The sequence below is a fragment of the Phyllobates terribilis genome, unplaced genomic scaffold (assembly GCF_046119375.1).
Source record: "Phyllobates terribilis strain yellow unplaced genomic scaffold, ASM4611937v1 Scaffold_2__4_contigs__length_985480577, whole genome shotgun sequence".
Lineage (NCBI taxonomy): Eukaryota > Metazoa > Chordata > Amphibia > Anura > Dendrobatidae > Phyllobates > Phyllobates terribilis.
The window spans coordinates 44,800,702-44,814,504 of NW_027362762.1; the positions used below are offsets into that span (position 1 = coordinate 44,800,702).

At 47.0% G+C, this 13,803-nt stretch overlaps 1 protein-coding gene across 1 annotated transcript in view; it reads left to right on the forward strand.

Annotated features, from left to right (window-relative positions):
* The first annotated feature begins 315 nt into the window (after positions 1-315).
* The window catches only part of MOGAT2 (monoacylglycerol O-acyltransferase 2), a 101,376-nt gene continuing 87,888 nt past the window's right edge, over positions 316-13,803 (forward strand). Inside the window, exon 1 of the mRNA XM_073661437.1 lies at positions 316-576. Within this exon, the coding sequence (XP_073517538.1) occupies positions 483-576 (94 nt within the window). The 5' untranslated portion in view covers positions 316-482. The remainder of the gene's footprint in view (positions 577-13,803) is intronic.

The window sequence follows — 13,803 nt, forward strand, 5'->3', positions numbered from 1 at the left end:
GTTGTCAGTGAATGAGAACATTTTTATTTAGATCCATAGGTTGAAAACCCATCCACTCCTGGCCCAGTGTTTTACAATTTCGTCTTTGATAAACAGCTTGGATTGCGGATTGATATATATTACTTGCACTGATACATTGTAACGAATAATCTGGAGACCTATTCGTGACCAAGCTAAATTTTGTGGATCTGTTCTGGGCTTTAATGGGTTAATCCCGCTGGTTGCATAAGAAGCCGATAAGTTTGTGCCTCATACACAGATGGGTGCGGGGCGGTATGGATCAGTATAATCTCTGGCTGATAGCGGTAGGGCTGATATCGCCCCGATCAGTCCCATGTACAGCGGGCGGATCATTACATGGCACTTCATCCCACAGAGCAAGGCCGACGTTCACATTGCAACACGTCGTCTAGTCCCAGGCAGACTTTGGACCCCGATATCCAGCCTGCGGGAGACCATTCCCTGCACGGCGGGCTGACAGCATGGCCATCGAATTTGCCTCTCGGTCCGTTCCCTTAGTCCGGAGGCTGCAGACGGTGGCCGTGCTCCAGTGGGTCTACTCCTTCCTGGCGCTGGGTAAGAACGCACCGCTTTTCTGTTTTATCAGTGAGTTGTATCTAACATTGGGCTCCATTTATTATTGCATTTGCGTCTTTATTTGTCTAGTTTTTTGTGGTTTTTTTGCTTTTTTCTTTTTATATTGCTCTTTCTTTTAACTCTATTTTATTGCTTTTTATTTAACTGTTCATAATTGTTTTCTGTTAATTTATCAATTGCAACTTTCCCAAAAAAACATGTCGCCCTTTCCCATCCCCCCAGAGTGATGTTATATACGCATGAAACCTTTATACAAATTTTGCTTCATTTTAGCGAAAATTTGACTTTTTGTACGTAAAAAAAAAAGTTCAAAAACAAAATAAAAAGCATTTTTGATTTTGCGCAGAAATTCATGAATGACATGCACCATTCTGAAGAATTTGGTGCAAAAAAAAACTTCCAAGAAAACTGCAAGAAAAGTCACTTAAAGAGGTTGTTCACTACATTTACATTGATGCCCTATCCATAGGACAAATCATCAATGTCTGAGCGACTGGGGTCCGTCCCTCAGCAATCCTGTCAATCAGCTGTTGCCGTTGTCGGTGGTGGCGGCGGGGGCTTGGTACTGCAGATCTGCCTCCTATTCAAATCAATAGGAGGCGGCTGTGTAGTACCCTGCGGCGGCCACTACAAGCAGACGGAGCAGCTCCGCAAGGAAGTACTTCCGGCCAGCAGCCGCCACCACCGACATCGATAACGGCTGATTGACGGGGGTGTCGGGTGCTGGGTGTTGGACCCCGGTCGCTCAGACATTAATGACCTGTCCTATGGATAGGGCATCAATGTAAATGTAGCGGATAACCTCTTTAAAAAGCGCAAATGAAGAATTACACCCCTTGTTTGATGAGTTAGCTGAGCCGTGCATCTAATCCTATCCTGTGTGATACTGTCTGCTGAGCTGTATCTAATCCTATCCTGTGTGATACTGTCTGCTGAGCTGTATCTAATCCTCTCCTGTGTGATACTGTCTGCTGAGCCATGTATCTAATCCTCTCCTGTGTGATACTGTCTGCTGAGCCGTGTATCTAATCCTCTCCTGTGTGATACTGTCTGCTGAGCCTTGTATCTAATCCTATCCTGTGTGATACTGTCTGCTGAGCTGTGTATCTAATCCTATCCTGTGTGATACTGTCTGCTGAGCTGTATCTAATCCTATCCTGTGTGATACTGTCTGATGAGCTGTGTATCTAATCCACTCCTGTGTGATACTGTCTGCTGAGCCGTGTATCTAATCCTATCCTGTGTGATACTGTCTGATGAGCCGTGTATCTAATCCACTCCTGTGTGATACTGTCTGCTGAGCCGTGTATCTAATCCTCTCCTGTGTGATACCATCTGCTGAGCCGTGTATCTAATCCTCTCCTGTGTGATGCTGTCTGCTGAGCTGTGTATCTAATCCTATCCTGTGTGATCCTGTCTGCTGAGCTGTATCTAATCCTATCCTGTGTGATACCATCTGCTGAGCCGTGTATCTAATCCTCTCCTGTGTGATGCTGTCTGCTGAGCTGTGTATCTAATCCTATCCTGTGTGATACTGTCTGCTGAGCTGTGTATCTAATCCTATCCTGTGTGATACTGTCTGCTGAGCTGTGTATCTAATCCTATCCTGTGTGATACTGTCTGCTGAGCTGTGTATCTAATCCTATCTAGAGATGAGCGTTGTTCTACTCGAACTGTTCGCCAATCTCAAATTCGAGCTGTTTTGGGTGGTGTTCGAGCCGGTCGGCGAACACGAACAATTTGAGAAAAATTCGGCTGTTCGAGGTTATGTTCGATAACTGTTCGTGCACCAAAATCATAACTGGATTTTTTTCTCAGTAATGATGAAAATTAATGTTAATCCGCAGTTTGAGTGTACAGCGGGGCGGGGGGAGGGGCAGGGGATGGATCTCTGCAGGAACAATGAAGATCTCCATTTTTTTTTCTCTTTCCCGCATTTGCAGTGGGGAGGTGCAATCTGTCAGCCTATCAGCAGCGCACACACGGAGCGAAGTGCTTTTTTTCACACAAGCAAGGGCATGTGTGATTGGCAGTGTATGTGACGCGCCCCTGGGCCTGTGTCGCGCTGCGTTGCGCACGCGGGAGCTTACCCGGAGCCGGATCTGTTGAGGGTTGTAGTCTCGTGGCGGTGACCCGGTCCGTGCCCAGGGAGTCAAACTGGACGGCAGTAGATGTAGTACGACTACGCCACCCGTTGAATGCAGCTTATGGAGCTGCCGCTGCAGGACAGTCCGCTGAGGCCGGTGGATGGATGGTGCAGCGGGGATGGTATAACCCCCAACGGGAGGGGTATGGCCTCAGGGCAGCCGACGTGGATGATGGGGGTAGCAGGAACCACTCAGAGACGGTGCGGTGTAATTCAGGGTCTTTACTGGTAACAACGATAGACCCTCCCGGAGTACTTGCTAGCGAACGGGGCCTGGTCAGTCCTTGAGCAGATGGGATCTCCCCTGGCCAGGCGGAGTTGTAGGCCTCCCAAACAGACTGTACTCTTCTGGCTACCTTGCTAGAGGCGGGTATAAGTAGCCCACGTCCCTGAGTGTACCGTGTGGTGCTCACCCGTATGGCCGGTGACTCGGGGCCTTCTAATGGCTTCCGCTCCACGATGGCGGTGCTGGTCCCACGCGTGTGACCGTGCCTTCGGGCTTCTTGGCCAGAGGACCTGAAATCCCCTGCCTGACGGATTCTGCTGCTGGGTAGGAATTAGTCCCCACAGCCTCGGACTCCGGGTCCGGTAAGAAATCTTCTCAGTCAGGGCGAGCTCTGCAGCTGCCAGCCCCTGACTCGTAGTAGTATTGCTCCCACTGAGCTTCTGCTGTTTCTTCCTATGCTGCTTCTTGTCTCTACTCTCCTTGACTCCTAACCCTGCTTCAGCCCCGGGTTTATATAGGGGAAGTTCTTCCCCTCCCAAGACTGGGCAGGAGGTCTGGCATGCACAGGATCCCTGACCAAAGGACCTCCCACCTGCTCTCAGACATAACATCTCTATCACTGTGGCAACCAGACCCCTGGGGTGTCACATATGTCACATGTCCTTGCCCTATAAGACCAAGCCATTTTCCCCGTCGCCACCATTTTCTCACAGCTGCAGCTGCGTGTTAGACGGCACCGCTGTTGCTGTGTGCGCTATACCTTGTTAATTTCAAGCCAATTTTCGCACAAATATACAGATAGCTTGGGAGTAGGGAATAGTTGTGATTGCAGTCCTTTTAAGGACTAGGTTACAGCATTTCCTACGACTTTTATCAGGCAGGTCTGTGCTCTTAAATAGATAGATTGTGGGAGTAAAGACTAATTGTAATTGGAGTCCTTTTCAGGACTAGGTTACATCAGTTCCTATCAGTTTTTGCCAGGCAGGTCAGTGCCAGTGCTGTGCAAGTTTTTTTCACAGTATTTGGCTGAATCTAGCAAAGCTAATCCTTTTTGGCCTATTGCAGAGTGTGTTAGTCAGTGGAGTAGCCTATCTGTGTTGCAAGATATACCACCTGTGTATAGAATACCAATTTTTTTACTGCACCTAGTGAAGTAAAATCTTTTGGGCATAGCATCATTCTATTAGTCCATCTATACTGACCTCCATCAGGTTGCAAACTGAATATAATTTTTTTCTGCATCTAGCTCTGAAAAAATATTTGGGCTTCTAGCAGTGTGTGGGACTTGTTCTATTAGTCCATCTATACTGACCTCCATCAGGTTGCAAATTAAAAATAATTTTTTTCTTCATTTAGCTCTGAAAAAATATTTGGGCTTCTAGCAGTGTGTGGGACTTGTTCTATTAGTCCTTCTATACTGACCTCCATCAGGTTGCAAACTGAATATAATTTTTTTCTGCATCTAGCTCTGAAAAAATATTTGGGCTTCTAGCAGTGTGTGGGACTTGGTCTATTAGTCCATCTATACTGACCTCCATCAGGTTGCAAATTAAAAATAATTTTTTTCTTCATTTAGCTCTGAAAAAATATTTGGGCTTCTAGCAGTGTGTGGGACTTGTTCTATTAGTCCATCTATACTGACCTCCATCAGGTTGCAAATTAAAAATAATTTTTTTCTTCATTTAGCTCTGAAAAAATATTTGGGCTTCTAGCAGTGTGTGGGACTTGTTCTATTAGTCATTCTATACTGACCTCCAGCAGGTTGCAAATTGAATATAATTTTTTTCTGCATCTAGCTCTGAAAAAATATTTGGGCTTCTAGCGGTGTGTGGGACTTGGTCTATTAGTCCATCTATACTGACCTCCATCAGGTTGCAAATTAAAAATAATTTTTTTCTGCATCTAGCTCTGAAAAAATATTTGGGCTTCTAGCAGTGTGTGGGACTTGGTCTATTAGTCCATCTATACTGACCTCCATCAGGTTGCAAATTAAAAATTATTTTTTTCTTCATTTATCTCTGAAAAAATATTTGGGCTTCTAGCAGCGTGTGGGACTTGTTCTATTAGTCCATCTATACTGACCTCCATCAGGTTGCAAATTAAAAATAATTTTTTTCTGCATCTAGCTCTGAAAAAATATTTGGGCTTCTAGCAGTGTGTGGGACTTGGTCTATTAGTCCATCTATACTGACCTCCATCAGGTTGCAAATTAAAAATATTTTTTTTCTGCATCTAGCTCTGAAAAAATATTTGGGCTTCTAGCAGTGTGTGGGACTTGGTCTATTAGTCCATCTATACTGACCTCCATCAGGTTGCAAATTAAAAATAATTTTTTTCTGCATCTAGCTCTGAAAAAATATTTGGGCTTCTAGCAGTGTGTGGGACTTGGTCTATTAGTCCATCTATACTGACCTCCATCAGGTTGCAAATTAAAAATAATTTTTTTCTTCATTTAGCTCTGAAAAAATATTTGGGCTTCTAGCAGTGTGTGGGACTTGTTCTATTAGTCCTTCTATACTGACCTCCAGCAGGTTGCAAATTGAATATAATTTTTTTCTGCATCTAGCTCTGAAAAAATATTTGGGCTTCTAGCGGTGTGTGGGACTTGGTCTATTAGTCCATCTATACTGACCTCCATCAGGTTGCAAATTAAAAATAATTTTTTTCTGCATCTAGCTCTGAAAAAATATTTGGGCTTCTAGCGGTGTGTAGGACTTGGTCTATTAGTCCATCTATACTGACCTCCATCAGGTTGCAAATTAAAAATAATTTTTTTCTGCATCTAGCTCTGAAAAAATATTTGGGCTTCTAGCAGTGTGTGGGACTTGGTCTATTAGTCCATCTATACTGACCTCCATCAGGTTGCAAATTAAAAATATTTTTTTTCTGCATCTAGCTCTGAAAAAATATTTGGGCTTCTAGCAGTGTGTGGGACTTGGTCTATTAGTCCATCTATACTGACCTCCATCAGGTTGCAAATTAAAAATAATATTTTTCTGCATCTAGCTCTGAAAAAATATTTGGGCTTCTAGCAGTGTGTGGGACTTGGTCTATTAGTCCATCTATACTGACCTCCATCAGGTTGCAAATTAAAAATAATTTTTTTCTTCATTTAGCTCTGAAAAAATATTTGGGCTTCTAGCAGTGTGTGGGACTTGTTCTATTAGTCCTTCTATACTGACCTCCAGCAGGTTGCAAATTGAATATAATTTTTTTCTGCATCTAGCTCTGAAAAAATATTTGGGCTTCTAGCGGTGTGTGGGACTTGGTCTATTAGTCCATCTATACTGACCTCCATCAGGTTGCAAATTAAAAATAATTTTTTTCTGCATCTAGCTCTGAAAAAATATTTGGGCTTCTAGCGGTGTGTAGGACTTGGTCTATTAGTCCATCTATACTGACCTCCATCAGGTTGCAAATTGAATAAAAAAAATTTCTGCATCTAGCTCTGAAAAAATATTTGGGCTTCTAGCGGTGTGTGGGACTTGGTCTATTAGTCCATCTATACTGACCTCCATCAGGTTGCAAATTAAAAATAATTTTTTTCTGCATCTAACCCAGCCAATAGTTTTGGCCTAATACCACAGTTTGGCCACTCAGCTCTGCTCGGTTACCATCCATTGTTTTTTTGTGCAAACAACTCCAGAGTTGTGAATTAGTTAACCACCAAAATGAGTGGAAAAAGGCCTGCTGCTGGTGGAAAGGGGAATAGGCGTGTTGGGAAGGGGAAAAAAGGTTGTGTCCGTGGGGTAGGTGCAGAAGAAAGACCATCTTCCAGCCAAACTAAAATGTCTACTTCTTTTAGCGGACAATGTGATAAGATCCCTTTCTTACGGCCACGCCAATCGCTACAAATTCCAGATGAGGCACAAAAACAGCAGGTGCTTCAACGGATATCAAGTGCTCCTTTAAGTGGGCTCTCCTCCACATCAACTTCAACATCACAAATACTCCAGTCCTCAAAGGTGTCACCCAAATCGCACTTGCTTCCTTACAGCTCCCAAATCTCCAGCTGCCCGTCTGAGTATGAGGTAGAACAGATGGTTGAGTCTGCAGAGCTGTTTACTCATACTATAGCCTGGGAATCAGAGGTCGACTCCAGCGCTTCTGTGAATCCAGACGAGGAAATGATCTGCACTGATGCCCAGAATCTTTATGAGTCGGATCCAGGACCAGACGCAGAAGGTTCTGACCATAATGTAGACCCTCATTCCCAAACTGTAACTCCTGTTGGTGGAGACAATGAGGAAGACGATGATAAGACTCAAATACCTGATTGAAGCGACAACTTTAGTTTTTTGTCAGGGCAGGAACAGGTTGGCTCTGAGGACGACGGGTGTGATAACGCACAGGGTGATGATGATAAGGTCGGAGATCCCACTTACTGTCAACCCACAGTCAGCCAAGAGATGAGGTCAGCAGAGGAGGTGGAGGAAGATGCTAGTGACGACGAGGTCAGGTTGCGCCTTCCTGGACAGAGACGTAGTACTGGAAGCACGTCAACAACTGCATCCTCAAACACAACTCTGCCTCTCACCACAAGTCGTGGTGGCTCTTCAGGTCGCATGGGTGCTAAGCCTTGCATAGCCTGGGCATTTTTTCAGATCAATAAAGATGACCCAACTCGTGTTATCTGTAACATTTGTCAGCAAAAGCTAAGTAGAGGCCAAAAAATACATAGTTTGAGTACTTCATGCATGAACCGGCACATGGACATGAAGCATAAGTTGCAGTGGGAAGCTCAGTGTGCTACAATGCGGTCTAGCCGGCCGGGCCAACCACCGTCTGTCATATCTTGTGCATCCGCGGCCTCTTCATCCTCTGTGACTGGGGGGACAGCAGTCACACCTGTTTTGGGGCGCAGACCTGCCACCTCTTTACCCGCAACAGCCAGCGTGATTGGCAGGTCATCATTTTCTTTGGAGGTGGTAACACCAGCTGGTCTTGAGCGCTGTCCGACATCGATAGCACCACCTTTGGATCAAGGCAACCTAACATGTCCGCCTGCATCTTCCTCACAGACCGGCAGTTTGCCGGGGACACCCTTATCAACCCCGTCTAAGCACAATAGCCAGCCCTCGGTCCCTCAGATGTGGACAAGTAAAAGACCATTTCCTCCTAGCCATGAGAAAGCTAAGAGGTTGAATTTCACCATCTGCAAGCTCTTGGCTACAGAAATGCTGCCTTTCCGCCTGGTGGACACAGAGGATTTTCGAGACCTTATGTCCGTCGCAGTGCCCCAGTACCAGATGCCCAGTCGGCACTACTTCTCAAAGAAAGGTGTGCCTGCGCTCCACCAGCATGTCGCACACAACATCACCGCTTCTTTGAGAAACTCTGTGTGTGACAGGGTGCATTTCACCACAGACACTTGGACGAGTAGGCATGGACAGGGGCGTTACATGTCGCTGACTGGGCACTGGGTAACTATGGTGACAGCAGGACAAGGGGCTGCTGTCCAAGTCTTGCCGTCCCCACGAGTTGTGCGTCAATCCTCTTTATGTCATTTTTCCTCCACTGCTTCTGCCTCCTCAACCTCCTCTCGGTCTTCCACCTGCACCCAAAGCCTGTCTGGTCATGCCACAAGCTTTCTAACTGCGCAGAAGGGATCCTGCACACCTCCTTACTATGCTGGCAGTAGGGCTCAACGTCATCAGGCGGTTTTTACATTGAAATGTCTGGGAAATGTGAGTCACACAGCTGAGGAGTTGTGGTCAGCTCTGGAGAACCAATTTCATGAATGGTTGTCTCCACTGGACCTGAAACCAGGGAAGGCCGTGTGCGACAATGCTGCAAACCTGGGTGCGGCCCTTCGCCGGGGCAATGTCACACACGTGCCTTGTATGGCTCACGTGTTGAACCTGGTTGTCCAGCAATTTTTAGCCCACTATCCCAGACTAGATGGCCTTCTGCAGAGGGCACGGTCGCTGTGTGCTCACTTCCGCCGTTCGCATCCCGCAGCTCAGCGACTTACATCTCTACAGAAGTCGTTGGGCCTGCCACTTCACCGGCTAAAATGCAATGTGCCTACCCGGTGGAATTCAACTCTGCACATGTTGCAGCGACTGTGGCAGCACCGACAAGCCCTGGTGCAATACGTTCTGACGTATAGCCTGGGCCAACGAGATTCAGAGGTGGGGCAAATCACGCTGGAGGAGTGGTCTCAGATCAGGGACCTATGCACCCTTCTGCACAGTTTTGAAATGGCGACGAAGATGTTTAGTGCTGACGATGCCATTATCAGCATGACTATTCCGGTGATTTACATGCTGGAGCACATGTTAAACAGAATTCGGAGTCAGGTGGTGGCACAAGAGGAGATGGAGGAAGTAGAGGAGGAGGAGTTGTATGCGGAAGGGCTAACATCTGCAAGGTCCAGACGGTCGGCAGCACCAAGGCGGCAGGCATGTGAGGGTGGGGGAGATGGTTTTACCAGGGCGCATGGTAGCAGCCAAACTAGTGAGGAAGGTGCAGGAGCCCAGGAAGAAGTGGAGGACGAACTGATGGAAGACTCATCAGATGAGGGAGACCTTGATCACATTTCTGTTGTGCGAGGTTGGGGGGAGAGGACAGAGGAAGGAAGCATGATTGCTACCTCGCCACCAACACAACAGGGACTTGGTGCTCCTGGATGCGCAACACACATGAGTGCCTTCTTGCTGCACTACCTGCAACATGACCCTCGAATTGTGAGAATTAGAAATAATCCTGACTACTGGGTTGCCACACTGTTAGATCCCCGGTACAAAAGTAAATTTGCAGAAATTATTCCTGCCATAGAAAGGGATGCACGCATGCAGGAGTATCAGCAGAGACTGTTGCAGAATCTTACATGTGCTTTTCCACAAAATACCAGTGGTGCACGTAGTGAATCTCACAGTTCCAACTTGCCAACCGTGGGACCGTCAAGTGTTCAGCACTCAAACCGTAACAGAACCACAGTATCTGCTGGTAACATCAATTTTGCGGAATCATTTCACCACTTTTTTAGCCCATCCTTTGCAAGGCCACAGGAGACAAGAAGTCTGACACATAGTCAACGCCTAGAGACGATGGTACAGGAGTATCTCCAAGTAAACATTGAAGCCACGACTGTGTCACTGGACCCTTGCTCTTTTTGGGCTTCCAATCTGGATAAATGGCCGGAGCTAGCCACTTACGCCTTGGAGATCTTGTCATGCCCCGCAGCCAGCGTTCTGTCTGAACGTGTGTTCAGCGCTGCTGGTGGTGTGCTGACAGATAAGCGCACGCGGCTCTCCACTGATAATGTAGACAGACTCACGTTCATAAAGATGAACAAATCATGGATCCGAAACGACTTTTCTACCCCTGTGTCATCCTGGGGAGAGTAAAAGCTTGATGATTGGTTAAAATCACCCTACCAACCGTTTTAAGCTTTCAAATTACTAATCATGTTTATCTGTATCTTGACTGGAAAATAATTTGGGCTTTGTAGCAGTGTGCAGCACTGATCCTATTAGGCCATCTATAATAAGCTTCACCAGATTTAAAATTAAAAATAATTTTTAGCTGCATCTAGCCCGGAAAATAATTTTGGGGCTCCGAGATGCGCAAGACACATAAGTGCCTTCTTGCTGCACTACCTGCAGCATGACCCTCATATTGTCAGAATTCGAAGTAATCATGACTACTGGGTTGCCACACTCTTAGATCCCCCAAACTTTTCGATCAACCTTTTCATTTTAATAAAGACCAAAAAAATGGTCATTTTTGAAATTATAAGCATTAGCAGGTTGTTAGAAACTGAAATCAAACAGTTTTCAACTCAAAACTTTATTCTAGGTGATGTTACATTTTCACATAGGACCCCTTGTTCGAAAGGAGCTTCTGAACTCTCTCGTCCATTGAATTTGTCAGGTTTTGGATGGTTTCTGCTTCAATTGTTTTGCATGAGGACAGAATACCCTCCCAGAGCTGTTGCTTAGATGTGAACTGCCTCCCGCCATCATAGACACTCCTTTTAATGATGCTCCAAAGGTTCTGAATGGGGTAGAGGTCAGGGGAGCATGGGGGTCACACCATAAGTTTGTCCCCTTTTATGCCCATATCAGCCAGAGATGCAGATGTTTTATGTGCAGCATGAGATGGTGCATTATCATGCAGAAAAATGATCTTGCTGTGAAATACACGGTTCTTCTTCTTGAACCATGGCAGGAAGTGCTGTTTGAGAAAATCCACATACATTATGGAGTTCATCTTTAGCGCCTTCAGGGATCCTAAAGGGGCCGACAATCTCTCTCCCCATGATTCCAGCCCAAAACATTACTCCACCTCCTCCTTGTTGGCGCTGTAGCCGTGTTTGCGTGGGGTGTCCATCAACCAGCCATCCTCCACTCCATTCATCTGGACCATCGAGCGCTGCACGGCACTCATCCGTGAACAAAACAGTTTTGAAATCAGTCTTCATGTAATGTTTGGCCCACTGGAGCCGTTTCTGCTTGTGTGAAGTGGATAGAGGAGGTCGACAGGATGGCATATGCACAGCTGCAAACCTCTGAAGGACCCTGCATCTTGTTGTTCGGGGGACGTTGGAGGCACAAGCAGCTTCAAAAACTTGTCTGCTGCTATGACAAGGCTTTTTTGCCGCTGCTGTTTCAACCTGACGTAATTGCCTGTAGGAAAGAGTCCTCAATTTGCCCTTATCAGCACGCACACGTGTGTACTGTGAATCAGCTACATACTTCTTGATTGCCAAGACACTTCATCCTGATCATCGCACAATGTTGATTGTAGTCATGCCTTGACCTAAACACTCCACAATTTGTTGCTTCTCAGCAGCCGACACATCCTTTTTCTTTCCCATTTTGGCAGAAAATGTAGGCTGCTTAATAATGTGAGACAGCCTTCTTAAGTAGTCTTGCCTTTCATTGGACACACCTGCCAAACTAATTAGCACAGGTGTCTGCAATTGCTTACAGTGATATTAAGAGCCCTGACACACATCACCATCAATGAGTTTAACTGACAAACAAACAAATTCTTCCCTTATCACTCCTAAACACTTTTTGCATAATAATTTGGAACGCGGTGTACATGTGCTTTTCCACAAAACACCAGTGGTTCACGTAGTGAATCTTACAGTTCTAACTTGCCAACCGTGGTCTGTATGGAGTTGTTCAATAAAGGGCCCAAAATTAAGATAACATAGATGGGAGAGGTCTCTATGAATAGGAATTCCTAAGTATTTGATACCCTGTGGGGGCCAGGCAAAGGGAAAGTTGGACTGGATGGAATCCTATATGGATTTAGGGAGGGAGACATCGAGGGCCTCAGACTTCGCTGCATTGATTTTAAAATTTTACCATGTAACAAAGTGATCTATTTCAGCCATAACAGCATGGATGGATATATGTGATTGAGTGATATATACTAGGACATCATCAGCAAATAGAGAGCACTTGTACTCGGTGCCTCCCACCTCAATCCACCTAATATTGGGGTTATGGCGAATTGATGAGACCAGGTGCTCCGTCACTAGGATGTATAAGAGAGGGGACAGAGGACATCCCTGCCTTGTCCCATTGGTGATTGTGAAAGGTGATGAAAATGTTCTGACGCACCCCCTGGGCCTTGGGACACCCGGAGCCGGACCCTTTTTGGTGGATGCTGGTGGTTGTAGTCTTCGTGGCGGCGATCCGGTTCCGTGGCTCAGGGCGGTCAAACCAGTGGCGGAACTATTTATGTGGTTTTGATGTTTAAATGTCCGACTACGCCACCCGTGGATTGCGGTCAGAGTGAACCGCCGCTACAGGGCAGACCGCTAAGGCTGGTGTTGTGGGTGCAGCAGAGCGTAGCATAACTCCCCACGGGAGGAGTATAGCCTCAGGGCAGTGTATGCGGAGGATGGGGGTGATGGTGCAGGGCAGCAGCAGTAACGACACACGGAGTCAGTGATGCAGTTCAGGGCCTTTACTCACAGTTCTTATTATCCAGACCACGTCTGCAGGTAACGGCTGCCCACGTCGTACTGTGCTCACCAGGTGAGGGGCTCAGACAACTCCCAGATAACTTTGGAGCGCTTCACAGGACCCCCTTTGTGTGTCCTGTGTCTGGCCTTTCTTACCAACACTTCTGTCCGGCTGCCTCGGGCCTCCTCTTGGTAAACTTGGCGCCAGTTTCCCTGACCCTATGTGGTGCCTTCCTAGCGGGTGGAGCAAGGGGCTGTGCCACATAAAATGTCAGAGCCTCCGGTTCCTAGCTGAGGGTCGTTTCCTGCCTCCACTAGTTCGGGGACCGGTCTCCCCCTTTGGCCTGACCCCTCCACGCAGGTGGATTCGGGCGTGCGGTGGCGACTCGCCCGTCTGCACCCCTGGGATCCCTTCATTCCTCGTTCCTGGAGCCTTCTCCGCTCCTCTTCCTTCCTTCTCCCTCTTGCAGGCCTGGGCCTCTGTTACTAGGCCCGCCTCCGGAGCAGAGCTCATGCAGAGCCCCTGCTCCCTGCCACTTCTGCTCAGACTTCTCTGCACTGAACTAAGATGGTGCCCACCTTTTATACTCCCTTCTCAATGCACCCAGGAACTACTTCTTCCCTGCTCCTGCACTGCAGGGTTCCCCTTCCTCAGTGTTCCCTCCCCCCACTCCAGCCAGGGACAGGGACTGTCGTGCCCATCTCAGGGGCATATTGGTCGCCCTGCCCCACGGCAATGTGGTGTAATGCATGCAGGTGTCGGGTCCTGATCCACACTCCATCCTTATCTGAGAGTGAGATATCACACCTCTGGGTGAGGTGCAATACGTCTGTAGCAACCGAGCCCTCGGTGCTACAGTTCCATTTATCTTCAGCCTAGGTGACGTATTGTGATACAGGGCCGTG